At 42.9% G+C, this 24,910-nt stretch overlaps 2 protein-coding genes across 12 annotated transcripts in view; one reads left to right on the top strand and one right to left on the bottom strand.

Annotated features, from left to right (window-relative positions):
* Nucleotides 1-636: 636 nt before the first annotated feature.
* tmem200a (transmembrane protein 200A) overlaps nt 637-24,910 on the bottom strand; it is a 49,263-nt gene continuing 24,989 nt past the window's right edge. The window contains exons 1-9 of one of the 11 annotated variants that reach the window (XM_061901238.1): nt 23,643-23,775; nt 20,794-21,081; nt 20,559-20,721; nt 20,320-20,421; nt 19,612-20,165; nt 18,996-19,538; nt 3,684-3,937; nt 3,457-3,620; nt 637-1,955 (exon numbers count right to left, since the gene is read on the bottom strand). In XM_061901238.1, the coding sequence (XP_061757222.1) occupies nt 867-1,955; nt 3,457-3,620; nt 3,684-3,843 (1,413 nt within the window). In that variant the 5' untranslated portion in view covers nt 3,844-3,937; nt 18,996-19,538; nt 19,612-20,165; ... (2 more) ...; nt 20,794-21,081; nt 23,643-23,775 and the 3' untranslated portion in view covers nt 637-866. Of the gene's footprint in view, nt 1,956-3,456; nt 3,938-18,995; nt 19,539-19,611; nt 20,722-20,793; nt 21,082-23,642; nt 23,782-24,910 lie in introns of those variants that run through there. The other 10 variants (XM_061901242.1, XM_061901240.1, XM_061901241.1 and 7 more) reach the window with 10 other exon arrangements.
* LOC133553245 (uncharacterized) lies at nt 13,458-18,116 on the top strand. Its single transcript, XM_061901243.1, has 2 exons — nt 13,458-13,622; nt 14,072-18,116. Exon 2 carries the CDS (start codon nt 16,832-16,834, stop codon nt 18,104-18,106), a length of 1,275 nt encoding a protein of 424 aa, XP_061757227.1. The 5' UTR covers nt 13,458-13,622; nt 14,072-16,831; the 3' UTR covers nt 18,107-18,116.

Consider the following 24,910-nt stretch of genomic DNA (forward strand, 5'->3'; position numbering starts at 1 on the left):
AGTATGTTTCACAGTGTACAATTTGGTGCCGATCCAAACGAAGGCAATGTCCACACAAAATATTTTAAAACTCATACGTTTCTTAGCTTTTTCACTAGTCCAAACGCCAAGACATACGTGTGTCATTAAAAACACACACTAGGGTAAACTAAACTAAACTTTGTCTTCAACGTGTGTTGACAGTTTTAACGAAGAGTTAGAATTTGTCCATCGTCTGATGACCTCACAAGTGTGCGCCATCATTTTCACCTTTGAAAAGTTCAATGGCAAACATTGCTGACTATAATTTACTGAAAATACATAAATATTAGATGTAAATATACTGCTTCTTTTGCTCTACATTGATAACATGTTTTTCCTGCCATGAGCTGCGATGTTCGCTATCGTGCCACCTCTGGAAATAATGTCCTTGACTCTTCTGATTGGCTGACATTGCCTTACAGTCCCCGTATGCGTTTGTGTGGGGACAGTGATAATATTTAATAATGCACACGTTTGTTTGGACATATTTTGCTACCTTATGAAAAGTGTCTGTGTGAACATGGCTTGAAGTAGCCCAGCGTTAGAGTGCAAGTTTTTTCTTGATCATTTGTCAGCTTGTAATGAGTCCTCGCTAAAAATAACATTATTCTGACCTTGCTGGGATGACAGCTTGCCACATTTTATTTAATAACACTTGAGCAAAAAAACCTAGTTTCACAGCCTTTTACAGCGGAACCACGTTGACCCAAAAACCTTAAGATTTTTTCATAGTTATTACTTACTTTTCTCCAGTTCCTTTCAAGCATCTTTGCTTTTCTGCGCACTGTATCTTTTGTAAAAGTTTCACTTTACAAACAAGCACAGAAGCAAGTTCTTTGAACCCCTCAGAACCGGGTCTCGGAGCTGCCCCTCTTTAGCATTACGCCACCGCTCGACTCGCCGTGCTCGAAGCTCAGATTGTTGTGTGACCTCGATATCATGAGCAGCTTCTCCCGCTTGCTGAAGTCTCGCCTGGTTGTGGCCGGTAACACCTCGTCAAGGCAGCGCTCCACATGATCCTCCCTGTCCTCCAGGCGGGTGTAGCCCTTGGTGCTGGCCCGGCCGCCGCTACCGATGCTTCGGCTGCTGTTGCTGCGGTCCAGGCGGGGCCAGCTGGGGTGCTTGCGCTGCTCCCGGTGCACGCTAAGCATGCTGGGCCTGCGCTCTAGATCCAGAGACTTGGAGTGGCTGCTGAGCATGTGCAGGGAGGAGTTGGAGCCAAAGTCGGCCCTGGCTGCTCCGGGGGACAGCCAGCAGCCCGAGGTAGAGGATGGCGCTGGCGACAGAGAGGAGGAGGACAATGACGAGTGGGGGGAGGACGAAGAAGAGGATGCAGAATTACTCCGGTGCAGGCCTGGTGGTTTGGAGGCCTTAGCAACAGACGCCACTGGAACCACCAGAGATTCCATGGCGCTGAGAGGTTGGGACTTCTCGTCGTCTCCCCTGAGTCCTCCTCGCTCCTCCTCTGTAATGGCCTCCATCTCTGGCTCATCGATGACACAGTTGTTGAGTTTAATAACAGGAAGCGTAAATGCAGAGATGGAGGAGGACACAATGGAGCGTGCGTGGTGTCCACCTCTCTCGCTGTCTGCGTCCATTGACCACTGGGGGCGTACAGAATCTGAGTGAGCCAACCCAGGAAAGACCCTATCCTTGTAAAGTGGCGCCAACAGTCCCGCAAAGCTACAGTCCAATTTAATCTGCTCTCTCTGCCCGTCGTCCTCCTCGTTCCCCAGTAGCACTTCCTCCTCCGCGCAGCCACCTCCAGCTGCGACCCAAGAGGAAAGGCCAAGTAGAGGGTTGTACTCGGCGCTGAAGGCTCTGAGATCTTCTCTTGCATAGGTGGTGTTGTTCTGGACTTGCTTTTTGTGCTCCTTCTGTCGCAACCGATGGATGTCGATGACGGTGGAGTACATGTCTCGCATGTGGATGATCTACAACATAAAACAGGAGGGTCAGAGCTAAGTTAGTTATACATCATAAAGTTTGGTTACAGATAACTAGAGAAAGGAAGTCCTGCAGAAACAAGGCAAGGCAGGTTACCAAAACAGGGAAGAGGACGCAAACTTGCATTGAATTTGCCAGACACAGGACTCTTACTTCATTCCAAAGACTCAAAGCAAATATTCTGCCCATCCCAAGCAGCAAACTGTCATCTTGATGTTTGTGGCTTACTGGAAAGTTGTACGTCGAGAAGAAATATAATTCAATCAAGTGAGGGAAGAAGTACAGAACAGAATGACAGAGATGTTGAAGGATGAAGAGGGTGGGAAGAACTGTAAACTTCATGTTGCTTATTTCGTCGAAATGAGTATCAATGTCTGCAGTACGGACGTGCCAAATGAGAGACAGGCCTTTGAATATAAATGATAAATGGGTTGTACTTGTATAGCGCTTTTCTACCTTCAAGGTACTCAAAGCGCTTTGACACTACTTCCACATTTACTCATTCACACACACATCCACACACTGATGGGGGGAGCTGCCATGCAAAGCGCTAACCAGCACCCATCAGGAGCAAGGGTGAAGTGTCTTGCTCAGGACACAACGGACGTGACGAAGTTGGTACTAGGTGGGGATTGAACCAGGCACCCTCGGGTTGCGCACGGCCACTCTTTCACTGCGCCACGCCGTCCCTATCCAGGTTGTTGTTCTCTGGTCAGACTTGTAATGTCCTATATTTAAGCAGTCTTGAAGCAGAAACAAATGAAGCTCGCTCAGATGAAAGGAGAAATGTCTTCAAAACCTCAACAGTCTAGTTTCAATCGATTCAATACCCTGTGAACGGGCATTGAATCAACAGCACGGCAACAATGCAAACATATCATCCATGCACGCATACACCTCTGTGGGGGTGTAACAGTGGCCAGTCAATTTCAAGAATAGTGTTGGCAGTCTCGGAAATGTCCTGTGCTTTTAGCTCAATATCCAGGGTGCTTGCCTCTCACACAGGCCACCTGGGTTCGCACCCTGCTCGAAGTTGTAGGAAACAAAACACAGCCGAGAGAGAGAGTACACAATCGCTACACGAAGCAGAGCTGTCTCTGATCGAGAGTCATGAACACCAATCAAAATTGGGGGCCTCTGATTCGGTGGGGGCCCCTGAGCTCCAGCCAAGGTAAGCCTGTGCATTAAGGCCGCTATGCGTGCGAATGACAGACAGCGAAAGGGGCGTCGTGACTCAGATGGTCAAGCGGCCGACCAGAAACCTAAAGATTACTGGTTTGAATCCAGGTTTTGCCATCCTTGTCACTGCCGATGTGCCCTTGGGAAAGACACTTTACCAACCTTGCTCCCAGTGCCACCCGCTTGGGGCTAAATGTAGCTCAAATGTAGATCATGGGTTTTCAATGTAACAAACTTTCAGTCACGAGAGAAAAAGTGCTATATACAGTAAATATAATTCACCTCACTTCAGTGGACTGCATAGCCTACCTTTGTCTCTCTGTCTCTGTTTTCATGGAGAATAGCATTTGCACAGATAAAGATAAAAATCCCAATCCCCATTGTGAAGGGCCCGAACATCTTCATCCTCTCAGAGCGACGATGCTGCTCCAGGAACCGAGTCAGTGGGCCCCCTGGCTGCGTAGAAGTTGAACCTGCATGCAGACAATGAGTCACCCTCTTAGCAGTTTGTAAACAAAAGCTGCCAGCTAGATTACCTTCTACATTTTGACTTGCACTGGAGTTCCCCGCGGCGTCATCTGCCACATCTCCCCTGATGGGCCCTTTGGCTCCCCTGCCAGGCGGGATTTGACCTGTAGATGATCTTTCACTTTGTGGCCAGTAGCCCAGTGTGGCCATGCCAATCCCTATGGTCATGATAACCAGGCCCAAGAGGAGGAAGAACCCTGACGCAGAGTAGAGGCGCAGCCTGCCACGCACTATCACAACATCTGCACGTCTCTTACGTTTCCTTTAGGAATAATATGAAAGAGACACAACATCAACATCATCTGACAGAATACAGTAGTAGTGCTCGAGGACATTTCAAGTAGAGATGCACGATATTTTTTTCCCCCATTTGATACAAATGTTCAGCCCCTCCAGGATTTCGCAGACTTTTTTTGTGACTGTCATAGCCGAAAATGACTGAATTTGCAGTAGCTATTTCAGAAGGTTGCGGCAAAAGTTGCAATGTTTAGAGGCTTATTTTCTGTCAACAAAATTTTACCAACTTATGACTTTATGAATTGGTATCAAGGTTTTATTGTAAGTGTTTCTTATAACCTTAAACTAAAAAAAACACAGGATTTAAACAAAAATTGGAAAACAAATACAGTATTGTTTTATTAGATTTTTGCCACACAGACTCAAAAGTAGACCGTAGATGGCAATAAAAGCATAAACTCAGAGCTCATTGCCAAATTACTGTACAATTTTAATAATTACAACTAATAAAATAATAATTATAATTGCATAAAGAAACACCACTAAAGGCTTCTTAATTGTCTGCGGTCTGCTCTGTCATCAAGTTGCAGACATTCTCCATAAAGGTTTTTAAAAGTGTTTGTCAATATTAAACATTCATTTATGTGTCATCACAATTACCCCAGCACATTAAGAGCATTTGTTTACTGTTGAGAAGAATCTATAGCACTAAATTGTGTTTGTAAATGACAGTTGATGAGAGATTATCATCACACTTAACATCTCTAACATGTAAATGTTTCCTCTATGCTAGCTCAGCATTGAAAATAAAAATCTGTTCTTAAATGTTTTACCTTGGATAAATAACACTTCACTTAATACATAAATACATGTATACTATAGGAAGTTAATGATTATATACTACATCAACCAGAAGGCTTAGTGCTGTTGATGGAAAATCCTTGAATTGCCGCCGGGCATATAGTATGCGCCTGCCTTGAATTACTGCCGGCTCAAACTCGCTTCGCAAAATAATTAGCGCATGCTTAATATTACCGCCGGGTCAAACTTGTGACGTCACGAGTGACACTTCCTCTGTCATCATTTTTAAAGTGGAGAAGGCTGATTTCAATACCGATAATTTGAAATTGCATAAAGGGAAGAAGATTAAGAGCTATTCAGTAGGATTTAAGGTCCAAGCTAGAAAAGTAAGCAGCTATGTTTTATTAGATGGCGGCGAGGAGGCGGTGACGGGGAGCGAGCCGAGAGGAGGAGCGGAAGAGCGACATGGACTGAGGTTTTATTGAAAAATAAACAAAGTCAAACTGCTCAAGCCATGTCTTTCATTGGTGGTCCTGGGAACCCGCAAGACGACAGCTTGAGACCATCACAGTACCGTAGCTGTGTTTGTCAAATATGAGTCATTAAATGACCCCCGCCTCCTGGTGGTAGAGGCCGCTAGTGATCCTTCTTGCGACTACTCAGCTGCAGAAGAAGTGACAATAAGTGATGGGATATGTGCTGGGACGGATATGACGCGGGGGGTGCACGACGGACCTTTTAGGGTGTAACACTTCTATGCTGGCTATGTAAACAACCGGGCTGAAATAAAGCATGTTCCAGTCCTAAATACCCAGTGTATTATTTATACAATAACCCTTCATGGTGGCAGCGATGGGATAAAGAGATTACCTACGGAGCAGAACGGGATGGAGAGTTCACCGACGATAATTCTGTCGTCGCCCGGCCCGCACTTGAGGAGCCGAGCTAACTGATAGCAGCAGTCTGATAGCAGTTTTCTAAACTGGACTTTCAATCGAAGCAGGAGGTAATAAAGGAAGATCTCCATCGAGACAAAGAGAGTTTTAAAACTGAAGAAAGATAAGGGAGACTACTATAAACAAGTTATCAATGCTTTTGATCAACAGAGCTGGCTTGGACTTCATCTATAAGTAAAGGTAAGACCATAATAACGTTTTTTTATTAAATGTGCTTTTCATGATGATATCCTTACGTCACACTCAAATTTTTACTGCATGCCTTTCTTTAGTAAGTGCCGGAGTGAGATGAGGTTTTATAATAATTAGTGCATGCTTACCTTTACCGCATCCCTTTGGTAAGCGCCGAAGTGAGAAGAGGTTTTAAATTGATTGGCGCCCCGGCGGCTATTCAAGGAAATACGGTATGTTTTAAGATGACAATTGTGTCATTTGAGCACACACAATAAACAAACATACGGTAAGGTGAGGTGGTCTAAAATGTAGGAAAGCAAGGCAAAGCCACAGGAAGGAGATGCTTAAGCCAATTTTAAAAACAAAGTAAAAGTGTCCAAAACAAAGAGTAAAGCTAAGAGCATGCTGCGAAGACTTTCTTGGAGAGTAACTGACCACACATGACATGACAATTGGACAAAGACAAGACAGCAACCAGAGAACAAAATACACAGACTAACTGGACAACTGAATAAACCTGAACTAGACACAAGAGGAAGGAAAGAGCTGATTGGAGGAAACCCGTGCAAGATTAGACAAAAAAGCACATGGGACCAAAACACAGGGGCAACAGGTAACAGATCACGGTTGTACCTTTCCCACAAGAGACTTATTGCAAACATCGCTGAGTCCAAACACAAAAAAAAAAAGAAATTTCAAAACAGGGTGGGTGGAGAATAGCCTAGGTACAATCACCAATGGGGGGAACCTTCTAGATAAGTCAGGGAGGTGGGCCAATAGAAATGTCGGAAACCCTCGGGGGCTGATTAGGAAGGCAGGACCAGAGAAATAGATGGAAGGCCTATGGGGGCTGAGTGGGCCAGCAGGGCCAGCGTAGTAGGAACTTTCCATTGTACTTGACCAAGAATGGACTGGAATTAGGCAGCTGCAGGTAATGCAAAATCGCACCAGGCATGTAGGAGTATGCCATATTCTCATTCAGAACAGAAACTGAAGTAGTCGACATCAAAGAGGCTTTAGACTGCGGCCTAGCTGGAACAGGAAAAGGAGAAATTGACATCAAAGAAGCTCTCGGCTGCCGCGCAGCTGGAACGGGTACTAGAGACAATGTTGACAAGGCTTTGGGCTGCCACACAGCCAGAACAAGAACAATAGGAACTGGAGGCGTTGACGAAGCTATTGGCTGCCCCATAGCCAGAACAGGAACTGGAGGCATTGTCAACAAAACTTTAGGCTGCCACAGAGGCGTCACACCTTTAGACTCCCACGCAGTTGTAACAGGAGGCAGCTGTGCGTCCCTAACTGTAAGGCTGCCAGTCGTGAGGCTCCTCTCCAAGGATGAATTATCAGACATCCCTGTTGAGCAATGGCGGGGGTAGGAAGGGCCAGTGGGACTGGCCCAGTCTGACTAGTACATGCCAAGGATAGGTGGAGGGAGGCTTGGAGGAGGATTTAAGCTTACTCCTGCACTGGACAATGACTGGACACAAGGTCGCCATGGAGACATGACTGTGGAGGTCACAGGAGGATGGGTTACATCAGCCTGCTGCCGTTAGGTCAATAAAGCCTTTGATTGATTGATTGATTGAAACATTTATTAGTAGATTGCACAGTTCAGTACATATTCCGTACAATCAACCACTAAATGGTAACACCCGAATAAGTTTTCCAACTTGTTTGAGTCGGGGTCCACGTTAATCAATTCATGGTAAATTCATGGCCTCATAACCAAAGGGGAAGCTAACAGCGGAGAAGCTACACTGCAGGACTTTGGATCATGTGAACAGACTTTCATCAGAGGGATAAGCCAGACAACCGAGACAAGTTGAGAGGTGAGACAGGCTGGGGTGAAGAGGACCGTGAGTGTGTCTACTTGGACGACGTCATTGGCCTTCACGTGACGGGCCAGGTTAGATTGACAAACAAGTGCCCAAGTAAGTGTCAAAGGTCAACTCATGAGAAGAAGAGTTGGGACACAGGAAAAATCTAACTCTAAATCAGAATCTTGGAGAATAATTTGCTCATTCATAGAATCACCAGAAGAAGGTCAGAATCATCCCAGAATGTGTGAGACAGAGGATTAGAAACAGCATTGGAATTTGAATTAAGATATACAGGATCAAAATCATAAAGTCGATTTATGAGCTCATGCTCAAGATCATTAAGGTCGGAAGAATCAGAACAACACCAAAACGTAGGGGACAAAGAATTACGATAGAAACATGGTGATTGGGCACAAAAGACGAGTCTGAAAGATAAGAGGAACGAGAAAAACTAGAAGAGGTAGAACTAAGGAAAAAAAAATTAAACATTGTAGGTATGTAGGTAGGGCTGGGCGATATATTAATATAAACGATACATCGCAGGTTTGTCTCTGTGCGATATAGAAAATGACTATCGTAATATTCAATTATATGTTCTCACGCAGTTGCTTTTAGCTGCGGGCATTACACAACAGGCGTTTCTCACTCCTTCTTGTGTCTTCTTCTCACAGAGACGGAAAACCACCCCGCCTTCTTACATACGTCACATAATCTCGCGCGTCTAGCGTCATACGCTCTCACCGAGAGCATTAAAATACAGGCGGTTCTCACTCCTTCTTGTGTCTCCTTCTCACAGAGACGGAAAACAAGCCTGCCTTCTTACATACGTCACATACTGTTGCGCGTCTAGCGTCAAACGCTCTCGCCGACCAGAGAGGTACCAGCATGGCTAACGTTAGCTGAGAGGTCGTACAAGCAGAGCGGAGCGGAGCTTGTGACAATACAAGAGAGAAGGTACAAAACTGATCACAAATGGAGGAAGAACAATAAATGCCCAAAATAAAGAGCAGGGGATCTATCATCTGGTGGTTTGGCTTCAAGTGGGAAGATATTCAGCAGACAACAGCAATATGCAAAGTATGCAGCAGAAGTGTTACTACAAAAAGGTAGTAACACTATTAATTTGTTCTTTCATTTAAAAAGAGTATTCAATAAATACAGTTTTGGTCAATTGACATAGTTGCGATTTCCCTCTCTGCATGAAAGTTTTTAAAGTAGCATATATGAATGCAGTATGAAGAAGAATGTTTTAATGTAGACACATAGAATCATCATACTGCTGTGATTATATGCATCAAGTGTTCATTCAAAGCCAAGGCAAAATATCGTAATATTTATCATATATCGCGATATGGCCTAAAAATATCGCGATATTAAAAAAAGGCAATATCGCCCAGCCCTACTCTGACCAGGCAAAGACGTCAGCCACGGGGGGCACCATCTTGTACAAACAAACATTTCCTTCTATGGTTCTCTTCCTTCTACTATGTAATGGTGGTTATTTAGTCAAAATGTTGCATAGATTATGTTTTACAGACCATTTTCAAACTGGTTTCTGACCCTCTCTTCAGGATGTGCCATTTTGTGGCATTTACTTGTCTCCACTCTGACTGTGTCTTTTCCACGGCCATTTAGTTGTGGTTTTTAGGGCTTCAACTACGAGTCTTCTGAAAAATATAAGTTAGGAACCATGAAGGAAGGCAAGACTATGCCTCCACGGTTTGATTTCAAATTTTCTGAACTGATGCAGATCCCAAATCCACAGCTACCAATAGGTACCGGTTGGTTTTGCATAATATGGCTCTTTTGAGGCAGCAATGGGGACGCTGGCGAGGACAACTACTGCCATGTGCTTCCTGCTGCGTCCATTTTTTGGTCCGATTTAGGGCTTGGCGATATATCGATCTATACGATATATCGCGGGTTTGTCTGTGCGATATTGAAAATGACTATATCGTAATATTCGAGTATACGATCTCACGCAGTTGCTTTTAGCTGCGGGCGTACACTTAAGGCTCTTCTCGCTCTTTCCTGTCTTTCCTTCTCACAGACGAGCAGGCGAACATTCTTACATACGTCACATACTGTCACGTCACATGTCACATACGTGTCCGCCCTCGCAGAGCAGAGAGATAGCATACTGGGCTATGTTAGCTGCTAACATAGCCGTACAAGAGAAAGAAGGTGCGGATCTGGTAACAAATGAAGGAAGTCTTAATTCCCAATAAAAAAACGCAGGGTTTCCATCGTCTGGCTGTGGTTCGGCTTCACGTGGGAATATGTCGAACAGACAACCGTAATTTGTCAAGTGTGGGGGGAAAAAGCGTTGCTATAAAAAGTAGCATTACTGCTAATATTTAGCATCATTTGAAAAGTTACTCGCAAGAGAATGAAGAGAATTTAATAACGTCCGTAGTAACCTACCACATAGTGAAGGACGAATACTATTTGATTTCCAATTATGCAGCTCATTTTTATTTTACACTTAAAATGTCTCTGATAATCTTGCACTTTATGTTTTGGAAATTACTTGAATGTTTGTGCCATTGCTTAATAACTTTAATAAATACACTTTTGGTCAATTGACTTAGTTGTGATTTCCCTCTCTGCATGAAAGTTTAAAAGAAGCATATATGAATGCAGTATGAAGAAGAATGTTTTAATGTAGACACATATAATCATCATACTGCTGTGATTATATGCATCAAGTGTTCATTCAAGGCCAAGGCAAAATATTGTGATATACATCGTATATCGCGATATGGCCTAAAAATATCGCGATATTAAAAAAAGGCAATATCGCCCAGCCCTAGTGCGATTGTACTGTGACAGTTGTGAGTGGGGTGGCAAGGGGAGGTGGTCTTAAATGCAGGAAAATAGTGACGTGACAAGCTGTGCCAAAGCTTTGAGGTGTGAGTCGAGTAATAAGGTGTTTTTGCAAGCTTCATGTGGTGTAGGAGCTGGAATAGATGACGTGTGAAGCCTCGCTTCCGGCTGTACCACAAGACTGCTTCAAAATGCACTTCAGATTTTGCCGGGAGATTCGACAGCACATAAACCGCCCAAACTCCATTGAAAATGTGGGCTTGAGTTGAGGTCAGTTCGAAATTAGGATAACTAATACAAATAGTTTTTTAAATGCCAAAAATCTAAGAATAACAGTGCATGAAATTAAATTTGACGGCAAACTTAATCCAAGCCTTTTACCGCTTTGTCGTAAAATCATAAAATACCTCCACTTCAATCCAGCGTTTATCAAACCTCTTTTAGTGTCATGGTGTATGCATCTGATGAGAGATAGATTGATGCTCTGCAACGTCAGTGTCCAAATGGGTTTATCACTGTAAACCTTATGTTTAATAATGCAACACATGCTATATGTATTCTCTTTTAAACAGCCATCATAATTCAAGAGCTGGATGATGGAGAGTTGTGCAAAGAAAAAAAAAAGATCGCTTAAAACTGAAAAATTTAAATGAACTAAATCTCCCCTATTTTATACATCATTGTCCAAGTAACATTATAGTTCCATCTTCCTCTTTAAGCCCATATGACAAGGTTTTTCTGTCACCTTGGGAACATCATATACCGGTATGACTACCAAATATCATATAATACTACCAAAATACAAACACTTGTATATTTTATTATACAAGTGTTAATTTAACTAGCAAAACCATTTGGTCAAACAGTTAATGTGATTCATCATCATTTCCAAGAGTTATAACAGACGCAAAAATTCAATGCATCACAAATTATGTGGTTAGGATACAGCTGGTTGTAATCAATTATTTGGATAGCAGGTGGTTCTTGTGCCGAAAGCCAATGAAAGTGTTGCTCAAAAGGTTTAACCCAAAATAGAAAACAAAGTACAAATGCTCAAAACACACAAAACAAAGAGTAAAAGAGCATGTTGCAAGGCATGTTGCTTGGAGTCTAACTGACCGCAAATGACATGGCGATCGGACAACAACGAGATAGCAAACAGAGAACTAAACACACAGACTAATTGGACAACTGAATTCACCTGGATTAGACACAAGAGGAAGGAGATAGCTGATTGGAGGAAAACAGGGCAATACTTAGGTCCAACTAATGAGACAAACAAGTACATGGTAAGCAACATACATGACAACAGGAAACGAGAGTATGACAAATCTCTTTGCGGCTGGCTTTAGAGCACCAGGCATCTTGATAGGCTTTTAGACTTATAGACTTCCTTTTTATCGTCATTTAAATTTGAACTTTATAGTACAGACAGGAACGAAATTTAGTTGCACTGGCTCATTGTAGTGCAGGATTTAAAACAGCATTCTCTGTGGCTTATAAGCAGAGGTGGGTAGTAACGCGCTACATTTACTCCGTTACATCTACTTGAGTAACTTTTGGGATAAATTGTACTTCTATGAGTAGTTTTTATGCAACATACTTTTACTTTTACTTGAGTATATTTATAGAGAAGAAACGTTACTTTTACTCCGCTCCATTCATGTACATTCAGCTCGTTACTCGCTACTTTTTTTTTTATCGATCTATTAATGTTTGTTTTGGTTTTTCAAAGTAGGATCTGCGCATGCCTGCGTTTCACCAATCACATGTAGTCACTGGTGACGTTGGACCAATCAAACAGAGCCTGGCGGTCACGAGACCTACACACGTCGAATCCCACTTAGAAAAGTTGAAAAACTTATTGGGGTGTTACCATTTAGTGGTCAATTGTTCGAAATATGTACTGTACTGTGCAATCTACTAATTAAAGTTTCAATCAATCAATCAAAAGTTTAAAGAAAAAAAGACACTTTTTTATTTCAACCGTACTTCCCGTCAAAAGCCTAAAGGCTGATCGCACAGTTCCTGTCTTCACAATAAAAGTGCCGCTCCATCGCGCCTTCGCTAACAAAATAAGAGTCTCCGAAAGCCAGCGCAAACAAGCGAGCAAGCTACGGAGTTTGCAGCCAATGTATTTCTTGTAAAGTGTATAAAAACGAATATAGAAGCTGGACAAATAAGATGGCAAAAACCAACGACTTTCATGTGGTATTAGACAGAAAGGAATAACTTTTTTTCAGCACTACTGATTCCAATCAATGCAAGTCATCAGAATCAGGTAGTACACCAACTTATATTCTTGTCTTCATGAAAGATAGGAATCTATGTGTTAAACATGCATATATATTCATTAAAACACCTTTAACATGTAAACAAAAATGGCAAAATAAATAAATATAAATTATATACTGTATATATATATATATATGTATATATATATATATATATATATATATATATATATATATATACATATATATATATGTATGTATGTGTATATCCATCCACCCATTTCCTACCGCTTATTCCCTTTTGAGGTCGCGGGGGGCGCTGGCACCTATCTCAGCTACAATGGGCGGAAGGCAGGGTACACCCTGGACATATTAATATATATGATATGTGTGTGTATGTATATGAAACGTATGTGTATGTATATATGAGGTAGATCACTTCGACTTGGTCATTTATTAAATAATTGATTGACGTTGAAAAACTTATTGGGGTGTTACCATTTAGTGGTCAATTGTAGGGAATGTGTACTGTACTGTGTGTAACCTGGGTAACAAAACCCCATTAAATATCCTCATTTAAATATCCTTTTAAAACCCCATTGAATATTATTTTTAATTAAATATATTTCTATTTAAATAACCTTTCAAATCCCAATTAAATATCCTAGTTATTTTCGTGTCTTTGCGTGCGTCATTTCGTCGCGCGCTCACATGACCGCGTGCGTCATTGCGTCACGCGGTCACGTGACCTATTGCGGGAAGCATGTGACTCGGTTTTGACACTTTAATTATTAACTAAGCTTTTAACTGAAATGTAATGTCGAACTGCAAGAGCCAACTACTAAAGCCGTGGGTCGTCGTGCGAGAGTGTTAAGTGTGATTTATCTGCGGAATTGGTGAGTTGCATCTGTGTAGCTTAGCCGCTACATTCATTTTGAATGGAGCTGTTAGCATCTACTTATATGCCTGTTTCTCTGAATATAGTAAACTGAATAAAACGTTAGCACTGTTAACAATTGTCTGATTTGTTTCTGGGATGTGTTAATTGTTTGATGATTGTCAATGCTATGCATCCAATGCATTTTATGATGCAGTCCAGTGAACCACTGTCTGCTATGCACTTTATTTGTGGATGCAATGGGTACATTTTGATAATATTAGAGAATTAATATTTTGATACAACAATTATTATATTATTTATTCTAAATGGATTCATGAATGTATTGTACAATATTAAGAAATATACTTGCTATTTGAATACAGTAGTTTTATTTAGTATTTAGTATCTGAATGTATTTTGTGTGCGCGCACTGGAAAATTGACTGGTCCTGCCCTTGTTGTACAGGCCATGTTGGATGGCGAGCTAGAGCCTGAACTAGAGTCTGAAGCTTTATGCCTGGAACCGAACCAACCAAACTGAATCCACCCAACCGAGCCCCGGGCGGGTAGGAGGCTCCTCAGCAGCCGCTCTGTTTTTTCCCTTTGGTTTCCATGACGCAACAAGTTCATTTCTGTCCTCCTAAACTTTCACATTTACCCGTTACCCTCACTAAAACCCCTCTGGACACTGCCACCATAACGTGGACTTTGCAAGGTCGTTTAATGAACTGTTGTGTTGCGCTTATAACATTCTTGATAAAAACAAGGACTGAATCAAGTACAGTATCACATTGTAAATATTGAACGTTCTGTAATTTATGTTGAAAATGTGAATGGCCATTCGAATTTACATGTCTGTTTGTTGTTGTTTATTTTTCCTATAATTCTTTAATATAATTTGGTACCATTTTAAATTTAAAACCTGTGTTCAGTCTTTATTACTCTCCATTCCTAGAGCTGAATTTAGTTTCTTCTGATCTAGCCCAGTTATATAATTCCTTGTTTACTTAATACTTGTACATTGCTTTACTTAAGTAACATACAGGCTACATATGCAATCTACTACTACAAGTTTCAATCAATCAATCAATGAATGCCTACTGAGCCTATGGTGCTGTTAAGTTATTGTGGCTCAATTATCCTTTTTTTATGTATTATTATTTAATATATATTATTGTTTTAGTTGCTTAAGTGATGTTCCTGGCTCTGAATTTGCTCATTGCTATTTTTATGTTTTTGTGCATTATTTGTTGCCGTAATGAGGTTACTCATCAGTTACTCAGTACTTGAGTAGATTTTTCACAACATACTTTTTACTTTTACTCAAGTAAATATTTGGGTGACTACTCCTTACTTTTACTTGAGTAATAAATCTCTAAAGTAACAGTACTCTTACTTGAGTACATTGCTTTACTTAAGTAACATACGGCCTACATATTGTGGCGAGCTAGCCAGGAGTGGAGAAAAATAACTGAGCAATTTTTGTTGTGGTACTTATATTATTGTCTTGGAAAAATGGAAATATTCGAGAAAAATGGCATTAAGATTCTAAATGCAGTTTTGATTGAAGACGCGACAAAAACTAAAACTGACGACGAAGTAGTTGAATTTTTAAAGCAGTACGGGTCTATTTCAAAAATTGAATTTATAGACGAACCGGAATCTGATTTTCATTCTTCGATTGTCGTAGAGTACAACTCAGGCACCTCATTGGTTGCGTTACGTCCACTTCTGCCATATACAAGTGTGCGATACGGAAAAAGTGGCATATGAAATTTTAGACCTCGCTACAGTCTGCGCGGACGAAGTAGGGAAGCGAAAGACCAATGATTACCTCTCCGAGCTCGAAAAAATTGCGAAACTGACTGGCCAAGATTTTTCAGTCATTCTAAGTGGGGTGATGTCTTTGCTTGGTCAGAAGGTCAACAAGCTCCACACCACCGCCACTGAGGATGAGGCTCTTTCTGAAGATGGTAAAAAGCATTCGGCTGATCTTGCCGCGTCGAACCAGCACGTGGAATTGCCACCACGAGTCCAGCCGGATCCTACAGCCCAAACCGGCACAATACCTCCTTCGCCAGCCATGTTGCACGGTAATCTCAACCCACCTGAAGTTCGTTATGTGGTCGAACATATTGTGAAGAACGACGATAGCGCTATGAACATGTCAGCACAGCGTCTCAGGGCCTTCTCAGGAAGATCACCCAGATCTCCAACAGAGTCCGATTACGACACATGGCGTTCCGGGGTAGACCTTCTACTAAGGGATCCTGCCGTGTCCGATCTACAGCGCTCACGCAAAATCTTTGATAGCTTACTACCACCTGCTGCAGATATGGTGAAGCACCTGAAACCGGATACTCGTCCAACTGTGTATCTACAGACACTTGACTCAGCATACGGGATGGTCCAGGGTGGTGATGAGCTATACGCCAAGTTTATGGACACGTTCCAGGATGCTGGGGAAAAACCGTCTAATTATCTGCAACGTCTACAGGTAGCACTGAACCAGGCTGTGAAACGAGGTGGTGTACTAAACAAAGACTTTGAAAGACATCTTCTGACTCAATTTTGCCGTGGTTGTTGGGACAACTCCCTAATAACAGAACTTCAACTGAAACCAAGGAAAAAGAACCCCCCAACATTTGCTGAATTTCTGCTCTTGCTGCGAACTGAAGAAGATTCTGAAGCAGCCAAAGCCATCCGCATGCAGCAACATCTGCTCTTCACGCTCCAGAGCTGCAAACCATGCGCAGTACGCCAACACAGACAATGCAGGAAGGGGAGAGATTGCTGCTCTCACCAACGTCACGCAGCAGCTCACTAAACAGCTGGCTGACATCCAGAAGCAGCTCGCAACACTCACTGCTGCCCAGTCCAGATCCAGTCAGTCTGCTGCTTTCAAACCCATGCCTGGTAATGTGTTTAGTAAGGGCCAAGGGGCGGGCAAGCAACCAAAGAACCCGTCTTCTGTTCCCAAGCCTGTTTACTGCTATCGGTGTGGTGAAGATGGTCACATAAAAACAAACTGTGATAATCCCCCGAACTCTGTATTAGTCGCTGCAAAGAAGAAACGGTTCGCAGAAAAACAACAAAACTGGCAACGTTTTAACTCCTCATCAAGACCATCTTTAAACTAGAGTCAGTTCCAGTTGTGGGGCAAACTGGAACTGTTGTGGACCCACAATGTCCCAATCCAAAGAAGAAACATGTCAAATGTCAAGAAATGATCCAAAACACTACTGCTGTTCCATCCCGGTTACCTAAAGGCTTGGTCGGATCCCGCTGTACAGCAAACATCAAAATCGCTGGCGAAGAATTCAACTGCTTGTTGGACACCGGATCGCAAGTAACCACGATCCCAGTCTCATTCTATAACCAGCATTTTGCGGACCAGCCAGTGAAACCCCTGCGTGACTTGCTGCAAGTTGAAGGAGCTGCGGGACAGGCTGTTCCGTATCTCAGATATGTGGAGATGGTGGTCACCTTTCCAAGAGAGTTCCTGGGAGCTAATTTTGACGTCTCAACGCTAGCACTGGTTGTTCCTGACATCGAAACTCATCAGTCCCAGGTGGTAATCGGCATGAATAAACTGGAGCCGTTATGCAACCAGCATATGGGGAGTGACTTCTCCAACTTCCAGCCGACGGCAAATGGCTACAGAGCAGTGCTGCAACTGCTGCAAATACGGCACCAGCAACAACAACAAGGCTATGACGGAGTTGTGAGGTTACCCAGTAAGTCGCCAGTCCTCATCCCTGCTGGCCGCACCACCGTCATCGATGGCTCTACTTCCACCAGCATGCTGTCTCACGGTCAGTGGACGCTTGTGGAGCATCCCGCCTCACCACTGCCAGGTGGGCTGTGTGTCAAAAATTATTTGATTATGCTGCCAAGCCAATCCCACAAGAAGATTCCTGTCATCCTGAGTAACGAGTCGGACCAGGATGTGACCATTCCACCTCTCTCCACCATTGCAGAACTTGCCGTGTCACCACAGATCTTGTCGCACAGCGTGTCAACAAGCTTTTCACCATCTGAAAGTCCTCACATCAATTTGAATCTCAATTTTGGAAAGTCACCTATTCCACCAGAGTGGAAGGCAAGAATCACAGAGAAACTCCATCAGATCCCGGATGTCTTCGCACTCAGTGAACTGGACTTTGGATGCACAAACAAGGTAAAACATCACATAAAGCTGGATGACGAAACTCCGTTCAAACACAGAGCTAGACCCATTCACCCTCATGACATCGAGGCTGTCCGACAACATCTCAGAGACCTACTGGAGGCTGGTGTCATTCGTGAATCAGAGTCGCCATTTTCGTCACCAATCGTCGTGGTCCGTAAGAAGAACGGGGATATACGCTTGTGCATCGACTACAGGAAGCTGAACCTTCAAACGGTTAAAGACGCCTATCCCTTGCCAAATATGGAGGAGTCTCTTTCCGCTTTGACCGGATCAAAATGGTTCAGCGTTCTCGATTTAAAATCTGGGTAACCTCCAAATCGAAATGAACGAAGAAGACAAAGCTAAGACAGCTTTTGTGACGCCCATCGGATTTTGGGAGTTCAACCGAATGCCCCAAGGGGTAACAAACGCTCCATCCACATTTCAGCGGTTAATGGAGAAAAGCATGGGGGATCTCCATTTAAAGGAAGTTCTGGTTTTCCTCGACGATCTCATCATATTTTCAGATTCACTAGAAGAACATGAGCGGAGGCTGCTGCGGGTATTACATCGTTTAAAAGAATATGGTCTGAAGCTCTCTCCTGCGAAATGTAAATTTTTCCAGAAGTCTGTCAAGTATTTGGGACATATAGTTTCAGAAAAGGGAGTTGACAAAATCCTTGCTTTAAAAACATGGCCAATTCCAAGAACTTTGAAGGAGCTCAAGTCGTTCCTGGGATTTGCTGGATATTACTGGAGGTTCATAAAAGGGTATTCCGTCATCGCCAAACCACTCAATGATTTGACGCGGGGCTATACACCTACCTCCAAGTCCCGAAAAAGATGAAGTCCAGCAAAGTATCAAGACACGAAACAACCCTTCGGAGAGCGATGGATGCCTACCTGCCAGCAAGCTTTTGAAACTCTCATTGAGAAGTTGACCAGTTCCCCAGTCCTTGGCTTTGCCGACCCAAAAAGACCATACATCTTGCATACTGACGCCAGCACCACAGGGCTTGGAGCGGCTCTTTACCAAGACCAAGAAGGCCAGCTGAGAGTAATTGCTTACGCCAGCCGGGGCCTGTCAGCAAGCGAATCGAGGTATCCGGCACACAAGTTAGAATTTCTTGCGCTTAAGTGGAGTGTGTGTGAAAAGTTTCATGACTACTTGTATGGAGCCAACTTTGTGGTAGTGACTAACAATAACCCGCTCACTTACCTGTTAACATCTGCAAAGTTGGATGCCGCCAGTCATAGATGGCTTGCTGCCCTGTCCACCTACACTTTCAAGCTGCAGTATCGAGCCGGGAAGCAGAACCTCGACGCCGATGCTCTATCACGCCGCTCTCACAAACAGCCTGCTGACCTGTCAGTACACAAGGACTGGGACCTGATTAACAAATTCAAGGAAAAACATGTTGTGGAACATAGTGAAGTGGAAAAACTTGACCCAGACATTGTATCTGCCATCTGCCACCACTGTCTTGTCACCAGTCAGTCTAGAAGTTCCGCAGGAAGTCAAATTACCCTGGTCGAGTCTCTGAGTCTGTCAGCCAACGCAGTCCCTGACTGCTATGCCAGTGAACACCATCATGGCCTACCAGTTGTTCCCGCTCTGTCACATCTGGACCTCAAGGAAAAGCAACGGGCTGATCCAGTTATCAGAGAGGTCATTCACCAGATGGACACTGGGGAAAAGGTTCTCCCAACAGCAAGGAGGAAACTCCCGGACCTTGCGCTGTTGCTAAGGGAGCTGAATCATCTGTAAATACAAGAGGACATCTTGTACCGGAGGAGGTATGACCGAGAACAAGTCTCTTTTCAGCTGGTGTTACCGGAGGAGTTGAAGTCCGTAGTACTGACCAGTTTGCATGATGACATGGGACACCTGGGCATCGAGCGGACTTTGGACCTCGTACGCACCCGTTTTTTCTGGCCTCGTATGGCAGCTGACGTGGAGAACAAGATCAAGACCTGCAATCGTTGTGTAAGACGCAAGACACTTCCTGAAAGATCTGCACCACTCGTTAACATAAAAACGATTCGTCCGTTGGAGTTGCTCTGCATGGACTACTTGTCACTTGAACCTGATCAAAGCAATATTAAAGACATTCTGGTTTTCACCGACCACTTCACAAAGTTTGCAATAGCCATCCCCACCTCAAACCAAAAGGCGAGTACAGTGGCAAAGTGTCTATTGGAGAACTTCATCGTCTGCTATGGAATACCTGAACATCTCCACACAGATCAAGGACCCGCCTTCGAGTCTAAATTAATTAAAGAACTGTGCCAACTCGCTGGGATTGTAAAGACCAGAACAACCCCTTACCATCCTAGGGGAAACCCAGTCGAGAGGTTCAACCGGACCCTACTCAGCATGCTTGGGACGCTTGAGAACAAGAGAAAAGCAAAATGGAAGGAACATGTAAAACCGTTAGTGCACGCTTACAACTGCACGAGAAACGATGTCACCGGTTTTACGCCGTATGAACTGATGTTTGGCCGTTCACCGCAACTGCCGGTTGATCTGGCCTTTGGCTTACCTGTGTGGGAAAGACAAGCTGCCTCTCATTCCCAATATGTCGAGAACCTGCGGTCCAGACTTGAAGAAAGTTTCAAAATTGCTTCGAAGAATGCTGTTAAATCTGGCGGAAGGAATAAAACTCGTTTTGATCAGCGAGTTACTCCGTCGAGTCTGGAGGAAGGAGATAGAGTTCTTGTGCGAAATGTCAGGCTGCGTGGAAAGCACAAACTTGAAGACAAATGGGAGCATGATGTTTACATTGTTGTGAAGCGTGCCGGGGACCTGCCAGTATACACAGTTCGGCCTGAAAACGGGGCAGATGCACCAAATCGTACGCTCCACAGAGATCTACTCCTCCCATGCTCCTTTCTGCCAGCCAGTGGTGGTCCACATCCATTACCAGTTACACCACCACGTCGCCCTGTAACCCGGAGTCAGAAGCCAGTAAATATTGATCAATCTGAAGACCTGGAGGAAGAAGAATGGAATCTACCTCAAGTTCTGATTCCGCCAACCACTTTTCAGTTTCAGAGTTCGGACGCTGTCGAACCCTCCGCTGAACACTGCACTCAGCCGCTGCCCAGGGCTGTGTATTCCTCACCTGTGCCTTCAGTCATTCCTGTCGATCCTGTCTCAGAAACTGTGCACTTACCTGCCGATGGAGAGTCCTCTGCCAAAGCTGAAGCTTCTTTACTTGTGGAAGAAGAGGAACCAGAGCCTGTGGAAAATCCACCTGAGCCTGTAGAAACATCACCAACCGGTCTATTTGACGAAGACCCACCTGTGGATGAACCAGAGCTCCTTGATCAAGCAGAGGCATCACCCTGCCAAACCGAGCCGTTGCTCAGTTCAGTAGAATCACCACCTGAAGCTGCGAACTCGCCTGATCTTGTCGTTAAAACCACGCCTGTGATCAGCCGTCCTAGTCGTCAGCGTAAACCTCCAAATCGCCTTCAATATGCGGCATTAGGTAATCCTCTCATTTCTGTTGTTCAGACGCTATTTCAGGGTTTAGTCGATGCCTATGGCGAAGCGTTCACTACCTATGCAGCAAAGCATCTTTTAAAATCGGATACTTGCGACGGTTAGCATGCATCCGGAGTTGCATGATCTAAAGGGGGGAGGATGTAACCTGGGTGACAAAACCCCATTAAATATCCTCATTTAAATATCCTTTTAAAACCCCATTGAATATTATTTCTAATTAAATATCTTTCTATTCAAATAACCTTTCAAATCCCAATTAAATATCCTAGTTATTTTCGTGTCTTTGCGTGCGTCATTTCGTCGCGCGCTCACATGACCGCGTGCGTCATTGCGTCACGCGGTCACGTGACCTATTGCGGGAAGCATAAAATCCAGTAGTGGGCTGCTTCCAGGAAGAGCGAGAGGGACGTTGCTGCAGGTATGTGACTCGGTTTTGACACTTTAATTATTAACTAAGCTTTTAACTGAAATGTAATGTCGAACTGCAGGAGCCAACTACTAAAGCCGTGGGTCGTCGTGCGAGAGTGTTAAGTGTGATTTATCTGCGGAATTGGTGTGTTGCATCTATGTAGCTTAGCCGCTACATTCATTTTGAATGGAGCTGTTAGCATCTACTTATATGCCTGTTTCTTTGAATATAGTAAACTGAATGAAACGTTAGCACTGTTAACAATTGTCTGATTTGTTTCTGGGTTGTGTTAATTGTTTGATGATTGTCAATGCTATGCATCCAATGCATTTTATGATGCAGTCCAGTGAACCACTGTCTGCTATGCACTTTATTTGTGGATGCAATGGGTACATTTTGATAATATTAGAGAATTAATATTTTGATATAACAATTATTATATTATTTATTCTAATTGGATTCATGAATTTATTGTACAATATTAAGAAACATACTTGCTATTTGAATACAGTAGTATTATTTAATATTTAGTATCTGAATGTATTTTGTGTGTGCGCACTGGAAAATTGACTGGTCCTGCCCTTGTTGTACAGGCCATGTTGGATGGCGAGCTAGAGCCTGAACTAGAGTCTGAAGCTTTATGCCTGGAACCGAACCAACCAAACTGAATCCACCCAACCGAGCCCCAGGCGGGTAGGAGGCTCCTCAGCAGCCGCTCTGTTTTTTCCCTTTGGTTTCCATAACGCAACAAGTTCATTTCTGTCCTCCTAAACTTTCACATTTACCCGTTACCTTCACTAAAACCCCTCTGGACACTGCCACCATAACGTGGAGTTTGCAAGGTCGTTTAATGAACTGTCGTGTTGCGCTTATAACATTCTTGATAAAAACAAGGACTGAATCAAGTACTGTATCACATTGTAAATATTGAACGTTCTGTAATTTATGTTGAAAATGTGAATGGCCATTCGAATTTACATGTCTGTTTGTTGTTGTTTATTTTTCCTACAATTCTTTAATATAATTTGGTACCATTTAAATTTAAAACCTGTGTCCAGTCTTTATTACTCTCCATTCCTAGAGCTGAATTTAGTTTCTTCTGATCCAGCCCATTTATATAATTCCTTGTTTACTTAATACTTGTACATTGCTTTACTTAAGTAACATACAGGCTACATATGCAATCTACTAATACAAGTTTCAAGCAATCAATCAATGAATGCCTACTGAGCCTATGGTGCTGTTAAGTTATTGTGGCTCAATTATCCTTTTTTTATGTATTATTATTTAATATATATTATTGTTTTAGTTGCTTAAGTGATGTTCCTGGCTCTGAATTTGCTCATTGCTATTTTTATGTTTTTGTGCATTATTTGTTGCCGTAATGAGGTTACTCATCAGTTACTCAGTACTTGAGTAGATTTTTCACAACATACTTTTTACTTTTACTCAAGTAAATATTTGGGTGACTACTCCTTACTTTTACTTGAGTAATAAATCTCTAAAGTAACAGAACTCTTACTTGAGTACAGTTTTTGGCTACTATACCCAACTCTGCTTATAAGGTTTAATGTATCAAAGCAAAACTTTTTCCCCTATCTGGGATGCTTCCAGAACATTTGGTTTGAATAGCAATCAAAGTGTTTTCTTCTGAAGCGGAGTGAAGAAGTCCGACACGATCAACGCCATGTTTGTTTACACTGAGCTCAGGCAAAGTTTAGCTAGGCACGTAGGAGAGAAGGAGCGCTTAATTTGCTCACCCTAACTCCCTTACAGCACAATATGGTTAATCACACCTCATTTCATTATTTTTTATTATTTTCAATATCAGAGATATTTCTTAATGGTATTGGATTTACTTGTATAGTGTCAAAATTCCTCATATCGGCCCAACAAATGTCTGTCCGATATTTATTATGCGCCCTTAGTTTCCAGTGAATAAATACCTTGGAACACCCTCCGAGGCAGCATGGTTGAGGCCTGCGGATGTAGGCGGTATTGGCCTTTGCTGAGAGCGGGCGGAGTCTTGGCGCTTTAGCTTTGCCAAGCCTGTTAGCACACCTGCTGCGGCAGTCATACTTAACCTGAACAGACACAAGGGAAAAAATCACAAGGTATTTAAGCTGAACATGCAAAAAAGTTAGTTTTTCTACTTGCTTCCTAAATTCTTACTCGGCAGTTGTCGTTCTGCAAAACAAAAGTGACAGTTATGCTTGTTTCACATTTGTAACTGGGATTAAGAACTCAACATAAAACAAAAAGGGTGTCTTTCTTTGATTTTAATGGTGTTATGCCCTTTAACGCCTTTCCAATGACAGTTAAATGTCTCATTATGTAGTATTTATCCACAAATGTAAAATGGTCTCAGAGGTGCCACTGCAGTGAATGCTTTGTCCAAAACGTAGCCGTGATGCTGAAATTTAGAACCATTTAAGTGCTTTCAGTGAGCTTGGTGTGCGCGTGTGCACGTATGTGTGTGTGTGTGTGTGTGTGTGTGTGTGTGTGTGTGTGTGTGCGTGCGTGTGTGTGTTGCTAATGATAGTTATTTAGGACTCTTTGGCCACCTCACAATTCGATTACAATTCAGGGACTATGATTATTGATATAAATACTGATAGTAGTAATACTAAGTATAGTACAAGGATATATCAGCCTACTATCACCTCAAAAATGTAACAAGACTTAGAGGGCTCATGTCAGCTCAAGACTTGGAAAAACTTGTACATGCCATTATTACCAGTAGGCTAGACTATTGTAATGGTCTCCTTGCAGGTCTTCCCAAAAAAACTGTCAGGCAGCTACAGCTTGTTCAGAACGCTGCTGCTAGAGTTCTAACAAAGACCAAAAAATGTGAGCACATTACACCAATTCTTAAATCCTTACATTGGCTCCCTGTACATCAGAGAATTTATTTCAAAATCCTCCTGCTCACATATAAATCACTACATGGTCTAGGGCCGAAGTATATCACTGATATGCTGTCACTATATAAGCCCTCTAGATCAGTGGTCCCCAACCACCGGGCCGCGGCTCGATCGGTACCGGGCCGCAGAATAATTTTTAATTATTATTATTTATATATATATATTTTTTACTAAATCAACATAGAAAACACAAGATACACTTACAATTAGTGCACCAACCCCAAAAACTTCCCTTTTTCATGACAAAAAAAAAAAGAAAAAAAGCCCCCCCTCCCTGCGCTAGATCAGTG

Source organism: Nerophis ophidion, linkage group LG05, assembly GCF_033978795.1.
Source record: "Nerophis ophidion isolate RoL-2023_Sa linkage group LG05, RoL_Noph_v1.0, whole genome shotgun sequence".
In the NCBI taxonomy this organism is placed as follows: domain Eukaryota; kingdom Metazoa; phylum Chordata; class Actinopteri; order Syngnathiformes; family Syngnathidae; genus Nerophis; species Nerophis ophidion.